This window comes from Lissotriton vulgaris, chromosome 7 (genome assembly GCF_964263255.1).
Source record: "Lissotriton vulgaris chromosome 7, aLisVul1.2, whole genome shotgun sequence".
NCBI classification, from domain to species: Eukaryota; Metazoa; Chordata; class Amphibia; order Caudata; family Salamandridae; genus Lissotriton; species Lissotriton vulgaris.
Window position 1 is genome coordinate 1714955059 of NC_141695.1, and position 13334 is coordinate 1714968392.

The 13334-nt window shown below is 42.9% G+C and overlaps 1 protein-coding gene across 1 annotated transcript in view; it reads right to left on the reverse strand.

Annotated features, from left to right (window-relative positions):
• The window catches only part of SCNN1A (sodium channel epithelial 1 subunit alpha), a 125690-nt gene that overhangs the window by 47350 nt on the left and 65006 nt on the right, over positions 1-13334 (reverse strand). Inside the window, exon 6 of the mRNA XM_086932878.1 lies at positions 10767-10930. Within this exon, the coding sequence (XP_086789004.1) occupies positions 10767-10930 (164 nt within the window). The remainder of the gene's footprint in view (positions 1-10766; positions 10931-13334) is intronic.

The following is a 13334-nucleotide window of genomic DNA, read 5'->3' on the forward strand; positions in this document are numbered from 1 at the left end:
CTGTGGTTCCAATGGGGCAGAAGCATGGCTTAAGGAGCTTGTGCCCCTGCCTCACACTAATAAAAGCAACCTCTGTAAATGTTTTTTACCCCCACTTCAGCAAACATGGCATGTGTGCTTGCAGACTGCTTCAGTTCTGAACATGGATTGTGACCCAGAGCGGGGGCTCTGTGGACTGGAGAGGCACACCATGTTTATCCTCCTTATCGAGTGTGACTGCCGACTGCTCCTTATGCTGTGGTGGCAGCAAGTTTGTAGTGCCAAAGCCTTTTTACAAATCTCTGAGAGGAAAGTCGCTTACTGACCGGTCTTAAAAATTCTTTTTATTGGTCTGTCAGTGCTCTACCACTGGCTGGGATTTTTTGCCCATCCATGTGGGACATGAAAGACATGTGTATACATCACTTCTGTGTTTAGGGGATGTATGATGGAGCAGGGGGGTCAACAACATTTTCAACAGTGAGAGCTACTTCTGATCAGTGAAGACCATCTTAAGATAATGGATAGTACATGGATTAAGTAAGGGTGTATATAGAGCAAACCTCTTAAGCACTGCTGGTAGCTCGCCATCGACTAGTGGGAGTATCCTTGACACAACTAGCAGTAGCAGAATTAAGTTCGTTTATCCAAATTGGTACGTAAGCCCCTGACAGCGATGTGAATTGCACGGCTCCTTAAGTACATTCCTGATATCCTTTGTAGTAGGTCAGACGCTTGGGTGTGGAGGAGAAAAAACAGAGGGTTCCTTTGAAGCTTAGGCATTTCGCCCTGTCCCTTTTCTGCCCTGTTCACTAGGGCTATCCCTAAAGGATATCCGGTAGTCACGTGGGATCACCACCCTTTATTTTGTACCCTTGCTTTGAGTCACCCTTCACAGGAGACACCCAGCTCCACCCCATCTTCCCGCTAGCGCCCAACAACAAAACGTATGGTTGGAACAATATCAGTAGAATAAGCTGAACGCAAGAACTGACTAGGACTAATCTTGTAGCGGACTGTGGAAATACACAAATGTTGTCTGCAACTTTGGTATATAGGTGGGACTGTAACTTCCAGCAAGAATGCAAGGATTCCTCTAGCAGAATCCAGCACATCCACCTTAGCGGCGGCTGGGAAGCATCTCTCTGCTTCAGAGTTGGAGTAATACTGTCAACTCCTCTTGCCAGGTTTGGGACCATAAGCCATGAAGTTCCTCCAGTCTGCCAGTAGAGGCTCCCTTGACCCTGATTGCAAGGGGAGAGCTGACCTACTGCTCCGGAGGGGAAGTGAAAATGCCCTTGAATGAAGAAAGCATTGCCCAGAAGGTCAGGGTCAGTATAGGAGCACAGATGAGACCAACTAAAACCATTCTGTGCAGCATGGAGAAGGGCCTGCACCATAGTCCCGAAGCGGCCCTGAAATATACACTGAGGTATGCATCCAGAATCAAAGGGTGGTCTGGAAATCAATACTGCGTGAGATCTGCTGAAAGAACGGGAAATGAAGAACCATCAGGGTGATTGGAAATTCTGACCATACCCCGTGGTTTGCCAGAAGAGCTGAAGTGTTGGAGGAAGTATCTTACTGACGAATAAGACATCAGCCAGTCCTGAGTACACATCACAATGACCCATAGTAGGCACCCTGCTGGTTTGGGTGGTAGATTTTGTTACTGGGATAGAGGAAAAACCTCAAGGGCACTCAAGTTCACTAGTGGCATACCGTAGCCATAATGGGTGGGAAGGGGATGGGACATTGCAAGCTTCCCGTTAGGTGGGTGGTGCTGAGCATCATATCCAGGGTGGTGTTGCCCCAACTGACCAGCAAAGAAAACAGCTGCAGCCTTTTCCAAAAGAAGAAAGCCAAAGTACACCAGCGGTAAAGAGCTACGATTGTCACAATCTGAACCCACTAACCCCTGACTGCCTGAGAGTCCTATATGGCTTCCCTCATACATCCCTAAGGCTTAAGGCATAGTTTTGGATGCAAATAATTTTACAAAGAAAATGCACTGAGCAATAATTCACTGTTCAGGTGTAATGCTCGGATACCTTTAAGTTTAGCCAATGCTATATACAACTCTAAATAAATAAAGTTAAAAATAAATAAAGAATGGGTCTTGATTTAGAACATCAATATATACATTTGATTGGTGAAGGCAGCATAACTATGAACTGATTCTATCACTAGCTAAAGGCAGCATATGAACTACATGTAGGAGAACGAATATACATATCTTTACCCCCTGAAAAAGTGTGAGTTACAACTAAGAAAACAGCAGCAAGTCTAGAACCACACATGGCTAACCCTGTGTAGTGCAACACCCTCCTATAGAAAATAATGGAGTTAGGAACCTAAAAATAAAACCTCATAGGAAATCATGTTAAATTAAATAATTTTAAATGGCTAAACATATAACTCAATATAAATTAATGTTAAAAGAATGTTAGACAAATAGTGCATATTTTTAATGTAATTATAAAATATTTCAATACCCATGTATGTATTTAAAATTAATACAACTATAAACATTATAATAAACACATTTCTTTGAATACATTCTGTACATCACTTAATTATTAATGCATTTTTTACTCTAGGTTGAGATTTACTTTTTAATTTAAACTTCAGAAAAACTTTTTGGATTCTCCCTAAGGTAAAGTATTGGGAAAAGTGAATAAGTTTATTAAACTTGGAAAATATATTAAAGTATGTTTATGCTAAATATAAATGTAAATTATATATTTTAAATATAAAGCCAAATACAAAAAATGTTACAGCAAGATTAAATTAATTTTGAATTAACTATTTATATAATGTAAATATGATAAATGAATTTGAAATAATTTTCCTGCAGTTTCAATATGAATTCTTGTGAATTAATAATTTTGACAGGTCATTTATAGAATTTATTCAATGTATTTGAATTATATTTTTAATAAAATGTATTGTTATAATATTTATACATGCAAAAACGTTATTAAAATATTTTACAGTAAATTAAAACTAAATGTTATTTTATGAAATATTTTCACATTACATTATAGTGATTTATATGTTTAACAATTTTATCTAATTGAACATTTAATTTTTGTTATGGCAGGTGGTTAAAATACTAATGGTTAGCGATGTGTGGTGCTAGACTTACTCCAGCTTGGAGCTGGAGTAGTTTACTATTGTTTTGGGTTACTTTTTAGGTCAAGGAGTAGCATTGTGGGCGGAGCTCCGAGATTTAATGTTTTAGTTAGGGGGCTTGAACCCACCCCTCTTCTCCATTGGCTGGCCTCGTAAATGCTGGCCAGCCATTGGAGGAGAGGGACGTCACTCCCTTTAAGCCCCGTCTTTTTCGGATTCGGGGGCGTGTTTTTTAGGTTCTTTCTATCTGTGACGTCTTCAGTCACTCAAACCTAAAAAACATGCCCCCCAGTCTGAAAAGGACGGATCCCCTCCCCTTCTGGAACTCGCTGAACGTGCTGCCCGACGTGGTTTTGCCCGATGCGGTTTTGCTGAGGTGAGTGATCCCCCCCTCCCATTCCCTGCCCTGGTTTATTCTTCGGGGTCCCGCTCTTGTTTTATGGTGTACGGGGCGCTGAGACAACGCAGCACTGAAATCTAGCCCAGCTCCCTCAACATATCAATAAATGGAAAACAGCATTTCAATGTACACCTGCTGGCTGCGTTGTTTATGTTTGGCTACGTCTGGTTGTGGATTAGTCACGCTGTGACTAATCACATTGTCCTTCTTCGGTCTCCATGGAGCTTAGAGTGCTAAAGGTCACGTCAGTGAGGCGACCAATGCAACGTGCGCCCTTCTTCAGCTTTATTGGTGTACAGTCTCAGAGCACAATGTTCCTAAATGTGTACTCTGTAACCTCCATCCCCACGGTGCCAGAAAAAATCTCGAACACCTGGCAGCATGCCCGTTGTATCTGAAGCTTCACCACATATACCCGTTTTCACTCTCACACTTCCAAGAAAGTGATCTTATGCTATCTGCTGGGCTGTGTCAACACCTCATGGTTTCGCTTTCGTTTAGTGACCCCGTTCCGAGTTGCTCACACCTTCGTTACAGATCGAAGGGCTTTTACCCTCGTGTAGCCTTAAACCCACTCTCTTTCCAGAGATCTAGACACTGGGAATGTCGGTGCTGAAGTCCTCCATCCCGGCTCCTGAGCACCCGTCTCTCTTCAGCCATGTCCGCTACAAGAATCTGCTGGCTGGCCTCAGCGGGGCCTTGGTGTCCACACTGGTACTGCACCCCTTGGACCTCCTCAAGATCCACTTTGCAGGTAACCTCTCTTACCTATCCCTCTTTCACCAATCTCAATCCTCTAGTTTATTTTATGTGACGTTCCTGGTTGAGCGCCCATGCTCACCATCCATTCATGACGTGATATGCCTCAACGGTGCCCTGTAAGAACTGTAGAGGTTTACTGTTGTGATGTTTGTGGCGCTACAATAGTAGGGGAAAAATGTAATGCAGAACATATTTCAAGCTTGCAGGATTGGAAACGTTTTTGTCAGATAAGGAGGATCAAAAAGAGTTGTTACTGAACGCCAGAGATAGTGTCAATCGCTCTAAAATTTGGATGGAGGGCTTGTGGATGGTGGAGAGTAGTGGAATGAATGAGGGGAAAAGAGGAAGTGATCAAACTGGGTGGTTTACATTAGCAGGTAGAGGCAGTGCACTTTGGGGATAGAGGAACTAAAGTATGCTATGTAAAGCTGTGTAGCACCTCACCTATGAGAGAGCTATTGGCTTTTCCATTGTTTTTAAGCCCTGTTGTACACTAGCATGACCGCTGTTCAGCATGTCAATTCAATTATCTTTAGTCGATTCACACAAAGTGTATCATAAAAGAATACATAAGGTTAACATTTCTTTAAAAGCATGGGCAAACTTGTAAAATTTGTTAGCATCAAAAGGGACAAAAATGTGTGTGACTCTGTGGGGGGGGGTGTGTGTGTGTGTGGCTCTGTCTGTGTGTGTGGCTCTGTCTGTGTGTGTGGCTCTGTGTGAGTGTAAATGCAATATGGCATGCATATGCGAGCGATTAAGCTATTGGCATTGTAAATGACAATGCCATTTATTTAACGATTAAGCTATTGGCAATGTAAATGACAATGCTATTTATTTATGATTTAAAAAAAAAAAAATGTCACGAGCAATGCCAACAGCTCTACCTTTAATAATGCCGAGACCATTGCATTGTAAATGCTTGTTGCCTGTAGTAACTCTAGTAGTGTAGTTTGTGAATAGCTATGGGTGTACTCTCTTATGAATGGGTTGCTGTCCCTCCCTAAAACCTTCCCTGAACTCCTCCTCACTCCTCCCTTTATTGTAAGTTTTCCCCATTATCCAGCCACACCCCTGTTCCTCTCCCTGAATTTACAACTAACATGTATCTGTATGTGCCAAGAGTCTGCAGGCGGGATGGCGATCTCCGCACATACAGCTATAGGAGAGGCAGATGCGTAAACTCCGTACCTAGATTTGTGAACGCCATTTGGTCATACATTTTGTACTACAAAAGGCAGTTAGTTAATAGCCCACAATCTGTACAACCAGAAAGAGTTAACTTAATATTTTGATACCTGCTAATCCTAAACCAAATATTTTAGATACTCGTGTACCTGGAAGGGTTCTCCTCTTTAGATTTGTTTTCAGCTCATCATCAAGGGACTTTACAATCAGTCTCAGAACATTTGATGTTTCATGAAGTCTCACTATGCAGACAGATTCACATGCATGCCTTTCAGTTTGCGTTAGTCTCGTAGGCTAATCCATTATGTGTTAAATGTTTATGTAAGCGAATTAAAACAATGGGTATAATTATGGCAACAACGAGTCACTATAAAATACACACGAAGAAGGCACATCAAAATTTCAGCAGGACAGAGGCTGTACCTTCTATACTGCTACTTTTTCTGTCCTGGTCTTTCCTCAATGCCTTCTACTCTAACAACAGCAAAAGCAAGTTATAGATTCTTCCAGAACATGCATGTCTACCTACAAAAAGCATAGAACAAACTTAACTCACATAATGACATTGAGAGGTAACACACTTAACCCCTAGGACTGTGACCTCATTGAGTTGTGTTGCTATTGGAATCACATACCCTGGTCACGTCTCCCTGCTAGTCCACTTCCAGAGGCACAAAGCTTCTTGTCCACTGTATCCTAAGGATGTATCATATAAAGTTCAATGGGTGACGTGTTTTTGTATTTCCAAGGTAGTATTTAAGTATGTGTTTTTAATGAGTTAGAACAGGATAGACTGTTGAGATTGGTACTGGAGCTTCTGAAGAGAAGCATTCAACACTTTAAGAAGTATATCAAATATAAATACCAGTTGTGACATATTTAGAGAACCCCTTCACAAAGAGGACATGAGCTAAAACAAATAGATGGATGTAATAAAAAAAGTGTTTGAGAAAATAAAAATCGACTCGGAGCATAAAGGAATAATATTCTATTTGATGGTTTTCTTTTTTTTTTTAAAGAAAATTAGTTTATGTCGAAATAATTGAGAAAGATGGAGATCAGTATGTTAAAAGTGAATAGAATTTCAGGGACTAATAAAGACGTAACAAGGCTTCTGTTCTACACACATTTGAAGCGCTGTAACAAATACTGTTGAATGTAGCTGCAAACATAGAAGTTTAGGCTCAATTCGCACACAAAGTACAGGATGGCTGTGAGGCGACGGCGGCATTTCCATCCGCAGTGATAATGGAGGACGAAAGAAGTTATGACATAAACCAAGGCGTTGGCATGAATTAAGGTGTGAATCATTTTGAATCATATTAGAGCCAATAATTAAAATTAATTCAGATCAAATGCATGTCCTAATGACGAACGTTTCAGTCTAACCACGCCTAGGAATTGGAGGTGGTTATTGAATATGTAAAAGTTTAATTTTGTGGAATAGGGCAGATTACTTGCCAGTAAGTCCAGTTAAGAGATATCGGGTACCCAGAAATAAGGGAAAAGTAAATTATGCAGTTTGAGGGGATTATGGTTTCGGAAGATTTAGGCATGCCTAACATAGGAGGAATTAAAAACGTTTTATAAACAAGAGGTCAGAAGCAAGTTTATTAATATTTCACAAAATAGTAGGCAGCTAAAAGGGTGTCTGGAATGTCTACTTTTCAGAGCAGTTACCAGTATCTGAATTGGGCACAAGGAATGGTGGTATGTGTGTGTGTATATATATATATATATATATATATATATATATATATATATATACACACACACACACACACACCACCATTCATTGTGCCCAATTCAGATACTGGTAACTAAATATATATATATATATATATATATATATATATATATATCGTTTTGTAAGTATGTATTGAAATACTGTATGAACACATTTGGTACTTGGTATTTGAGTTTGTGCAGAAGATGAATAGAATGATTAGAGAAGGCAATAAACTGGCATTGTGTAACAGGGTAGACTGTGTGAAGAGGTTGGCATAATTAGAATGAACCAACAGGAAGATGGGCAATAATGGAACAAGCTTCAGCCTGTTTTCTCTAAGGAGCACACCCACAGCCAGGACACCATCAGACTGAAGACTAAGAAGTGTAGAAGAGAAGAAACAAGTCAGCAGGCCTTTTCGATCTATGGATCCAGGGTCTTGAAAAACATCCCGCTGTCTGTAGGACCGGCCCTGTGCTGCTACGGTTTAGGAAAGAGTTGAAGAACTCTACACCACAATGCAGTAACAATCCAATAACCAGCTACTTCTCCGATCACTCGCTGTATGTATGCTACCCCTTTGTCGGTATACAGTGTTCTGCTGCCTTTTCAGCTAGGTTCATACTAAACAAATATCACATACTTACATACGCATACAAATCCTAATAGGTACAAAAAGACAATTTGAGAATTAAGAGCAAGATGGTTTGGAACATTGGTACGAGGATGGCACACCGTGGACTCGAGATAGGTTAGCTGAAGCGGACTGTAAGATTAAGTGGACTGTGGAAAGAAGTCCTAGAGTGACATATAATGATGAGATGGAAAGTGAAACAGTCAAGTATTTAAAGAATAATCCTAAATGACTTTAGGAATATAAATGAGTTTGTTTGATCTGCAAGTATTATTTTGTTGGTTCGATCTAGGTAGGGCGCAGATATATCATAGTACTGAGTCGGCCCTCACCATTGTGCTTGATAACATCTGCACAAGAGTGGATAAGGGCCAGACTACCCTCCTCATTCTGCTAGATCTCACGGCTGCGTTTGATACCCTGTCTCCCTCAGTGTTAACATCTCGACTGAGGGAGATAGGGGTTGAGGGGCCAGCACTTAATTTGCTGACCTCTTTTCTTGGCCAGAGGGAACAGAGAGTCAAGATGGGGGAGTTCCTATCTCCATCCCTCCCTGTGCAGTGTGGGGTCCCTCAGGGGTCGGCTTTAAGTCCGACCCTTTTTAACATCTATGTGACCCCACTTGCCAGGCTGATTAGATCTTTCAGGATGGAGGTAGTCTCCTATGCCGATGACACGCAGATCCTGATATCTCTCCCCTAATCTTCCATCTCGGCTGCCTCCAATTTTAGACACTGCATGGAGGCAGTGGCTCAATGGATGATTTGCAATTCATTGAAGCTCAATGGCGAGAAAACAGAGATTCTGGTGTTCGGAGGTAAGGAGGACATCTGGTCGGCGGAATGGTGGCCCCCATCCCTGGGCCAGTGCCCAACACCCACTGCCTTGGCCAGGAATTTAGGAGTCATGATTGACCCCACCCTGCGGATGGGTCATCAAGTAAACAGGACCATTTCTACCTGTTGGGGCATAATAGACATCTTACGGAAGATAAAACACTATCTGTCCCCCCAAGCCAGGAAACAAATTGTAGTTGCTTTAATAGGCTCAAGACTCGACTATTGTAATGCCCTATTCTTGGGCATTAACAAGGGCCTTAAAGGCGACTTCAAATGGTACAGAATGCCGCAGCAAAATTTTTACTTGATTTGCCCAAGCGGGCTTCCGCTACGGCTGCCAGAAAAAGTTTGCACTGGCTCCCGATAGAGTCCAGGATCTCTTTTAAGTCCCTATGCCTGATCTATGGGGCTTTGGCTTCAAATGGATCTAGAGGCCTGAGGGACCTGCTGGTTCCCTATTCCCCTGCTAGAACTCTGCGATCAGCCAATAAATCTTTGTTGGCAATCCCCCGTGTCCGCAGAGCCAAATGGGGTGGCAGAGCCTTCTCGACTTTGGCCCCAAAGCTTTGGAATGCTCTGCAATTGAGATCAAATCCCTCCCCTCTAAGCAAGCCTTTAGGAAGATGCTCAAAACGTGGCTATTTGCCAAAGCCTACCCTTAGCTCTGGATTTGCCTTTTTTGATTTTCTTTGGTTAGGCGCCTTGATGCCTTCGGGCTTAGTTGCGCGTTTATAAATTTCATTTCATTTCAATTGTTTTTCCACGTATATCCACAGAATGCTGATGTAAAGAATCTATGACCCTCTAGACAGGGAAAGGTATGGGAGAAACTGAATTACTCTACAAAGGAAGGCTCCTTTCCCATTTTCATTCCTTACAGTGACTATATGTAGGCACCCTTCTCTACAGATACACGAGAGACATAGAGATGAGAAAGAGACAGAGTGGGGGAGAGACTGTGAAAGGGAGTAGAGAAGTAGGTAGAGAGAACAAGAGCGAGGAATAGAGAATGAGGGACCAGCACCTTTACTGTGCACCAAAGTGGTGTGCACAGAAACATTGGAGATAGGTCTGTGGGGTATGGACAGTGTTGGACTGACAGCCCTGGCTGAGATACAATTGGATGAAAGATGCATGATGGGCAGCACGTGGCTGAAATGACTACACCCTCTTTTCTTGTGCTTTCAAGTGTCAGTCCTCCAAATGTCTTTAGATGATAACCGGACTTGGTAATCTGGAATTGTATGGTGTATTGGTAAATGTGAACATGTCCTCCCTGCAGCCAGAGAGATGGACTTTGTATCCCCCCTGTGTATTCAGAAGACTGGTGAGTAACGTTTGAAAATGGCACCCAATTGGCAAAGTATGAGGATTTATTATTAGATTCGATTTATGGCTCATAAACCCAGAATGCTAGATGGAGGCATGCAAGTAAATAAGCTGGAAAGGAGTAGGCTTGATTCAAGGAAGTTTCCCAGTCTGTGTACAAATACTCCATACCATCACCATGATCGTATGCACAAAGAACAATTGATGGACAGAATGCTGAAGAATCTCAAACATTCACCCCAGTGCAGAGATCTGGGCTTAATCCATCGTTTTTCTGCTCTCCATGCGATTGCAGTTTAAACCCAGCCATATGCAAATCAGTCTTGACCCTGTTCCCGATGGGAAAGAGTCCAGCCTGAACTGCCAGACCATGTCTCCCTGGACCAGAAACAAGCATCCTAGGACCAATTTCGGGATATTACCCTTAATCCGTCAGTCTAGCTACCCCAGTGGCTTAGAGAGAACAGGACCCACGTCTGGACACACCCGTCCCACTCAGGGTGACAAATGCAAAAAGAACAGTTGATCGACAGAATCTTGAACAATGTCAAACATTCACCCCAGAACAAAGCCATGTTTTATATGGCTCTCCATGCCATTCCAGTTTGCATGGACCCCATTGTGACAGAGTAACTGTCAGCTGATATTTAAATCAGGCCCTCAGCCATTTTGTCAAGATAACAAAAAGGTGAGTCTGTCAGCTTCACATTTGAACTTCCCTAAACACATGGTGTCCGGTTCACCACTGCTTACGCTCCCTTGCTGTCTTACCTTAGACATGGTGATGGAGGTCTCTACCCCGGGCTGGATGTTGAAACCCCCATCGTCCGGAAACGATGGCTCGTCCCGCGCGTGTACAGTCACTCGGGCACCAGCCGTGGTGGATAGCAGGGGGAGGTAATCCTTCTGCTCCGTCTTTAGTACCAGCGACAGACCTGGGTGAACAGATAAGATGGAGGTAAGTTGAAATGTATCATGAACGCATGATAAGCTGAGAATACCTTGACACTATCAAGCGTGTGTCGTAGAGATGCAGAGTAGGACCTCATAACTGGAGCAGAAGAAGCAGAGCTGGATTTTGATGTTTAATGGAGAGGAGTTTGGGTGCAGTGCCTGAAGAGGAGGGTGTAACCTTAAATAGATTTCTGTGCCTCCGGAATGCATTCGGTCATAAGGAAATACCCTGAACAAGAGTTTCCTCCTTTGTTTAACTGTGAAAACAACCCCAGACATTGGTGGTAGATTGACAAGCTTTGGGAATTTTTGGTCTGGTGCAGTAGAAGTACTTCACAAGCCATGCTCAGTACAAAGTTCCACCACATGAAAAAATGCTTAAAAGTTAGTAGTCCTTTCTCTAGTTCTTAGTTTGCCCATTTTCTGCAAGACCTAGTCATGTTACTGGCCATGGTTATGTTGCCCATAAACTCAGGCTTTGCGATTTCCTGGGGAGGCAACAGGTAGAGGGTCCCCTCTTGGAGGCCTCCGATAGGCCTCCACACTCTCTTTTTATGTATGGTTTCCCTCAGTTTTTCTTGATTCCACCGCCTGGTTCACTTAAAAGATGTGGGTTGCATTCAATAAAGGGGGTGAGGGTCCAGAATTCCGCATTCAGAATCATGAATTGGGGTCAAATGGAGCAGCCCCGCACTGCCTCTCCCAAGTTATTCAGATAGTAAGAATTTAGAAATTCCCAGACACGAGTCATCTTGACCTTTAATAGATAAATTATTCAATGGACGAATAAGTGTAGAGCAGCCAAATGCAATATAACGTATCTGGATGAAAGAACAAGCAAGTAAGGCTGACTGAGTAACCATTGAGTAGTGTGGTATCATTACCTTCTGCTGAAAGACAGTAATAACTTTATACGACTGTATAGTAATTTTAACCAGTGTCAGCTACTCTTGGGCAGCAGTTGTGAGGCCGGGGGGGGGGGGGGGGGAGGGGATAGAATAGGGGTGAAGAGTTTTGGATTTAGGCAGGGACATGGAACCGAAACAGCCTTAATAAAAGCAGCTGATGAAATCAGAATGCCATTAGACAAAGGCGGCGCGGCACTATTAATATTGCTCGATCTGCAGCTTTCGACACGGTCTATCATGCTACATTGATCGACCGTGTCTCAACAATCGGCATTCAGGACAAGGCCAAAGAACTTCTTGCCTCCTTCCTGGCAAATCGATCACAGGCCGTAAAACTGGGCTCTTTATTATCCCACACATTCTCCCTTCCATGCGGAGTACCACAGGGTTCCTCGCTAAGTCCGACTCTATTTAATAGCTATGTCTCGGACTTAGCGAGGGTAATCAAATCCTACGGCATCAGTCTAACTACCTATGCCAATGACACCCAACTGGTCCTATCTGTTTACAATGATGGACCTATAGTTGCAGCAATTTTCAAGAGGGAATGCTCGCCATCAGTTCCTGGATGTCATCAAACTGTCTTAAATTGAACTCTGAAAAGACAAAGGTTATGACATTCGGGAAACTGGAACCTGCATCGTCTCCCTTATGGTGGCCCATCGAGATGGGACCACCACCAGAACCTGTCACTATGTTCGTAACCTCGGATGATCTTTGACGATCGATTGCTTTTCCATCACCACGTCAACTCGGTAGTCTCCACCTTCTTCTTCACCCTGAAGATTACGAAGCTTCTTCCATATCTTCCTGCCTCAGCTGGTAAAACTTTGATAAGCACCCTCGTCTTTGCCAGAACGGACTACTGCAATGCCCTTCTTCTCAATGCACAGGAAAATGTCCTTAAAAGCTTCAATTAGTGCAGAACACCTCAGCCAGAAATTTACTGGGCATTCCCAAGTTCACTTCCATCACCCTGTACCTTCGACAGCTCCATTGGCTTCCTGTCAAAAGCTGCACAAAATTTAAGGCATTGTGCATTGCATACAAATATATTCACAACTCAGGCCCGCAGTTTCTCAAAGATGCCCTTCGTCCACTTGAAAACCCCAGAACTCTTCGCTCATCTTCGGCAAAGTTGCTCTATGTCCAACGCACAAGGAAAGCTAACTGGGGAGACAGATGTTTTGTGATTTCCACAGCCAGACTATGGAATTCACTCCCTCTTACCATCAAAACTGCTCCAACTCTCCTTAGCTTCAGGAAGAGATTAAAAACATGGCTGTTCCAACATTAAAATCTGCCATAGCCATCATCTGTTCAGTTAAGCGCCGAGACACCCTTGGGTATTTGCGCGCTCTAAAAATTGCCAAAACATAAACATAAAATAAATCACTTACCTGCTGCACAACTCCTCTTCTCTATCCTTCCTTCTGTGTGAACAGGAAGCACCCGGGCTCCCCTAAGCCAATCACAA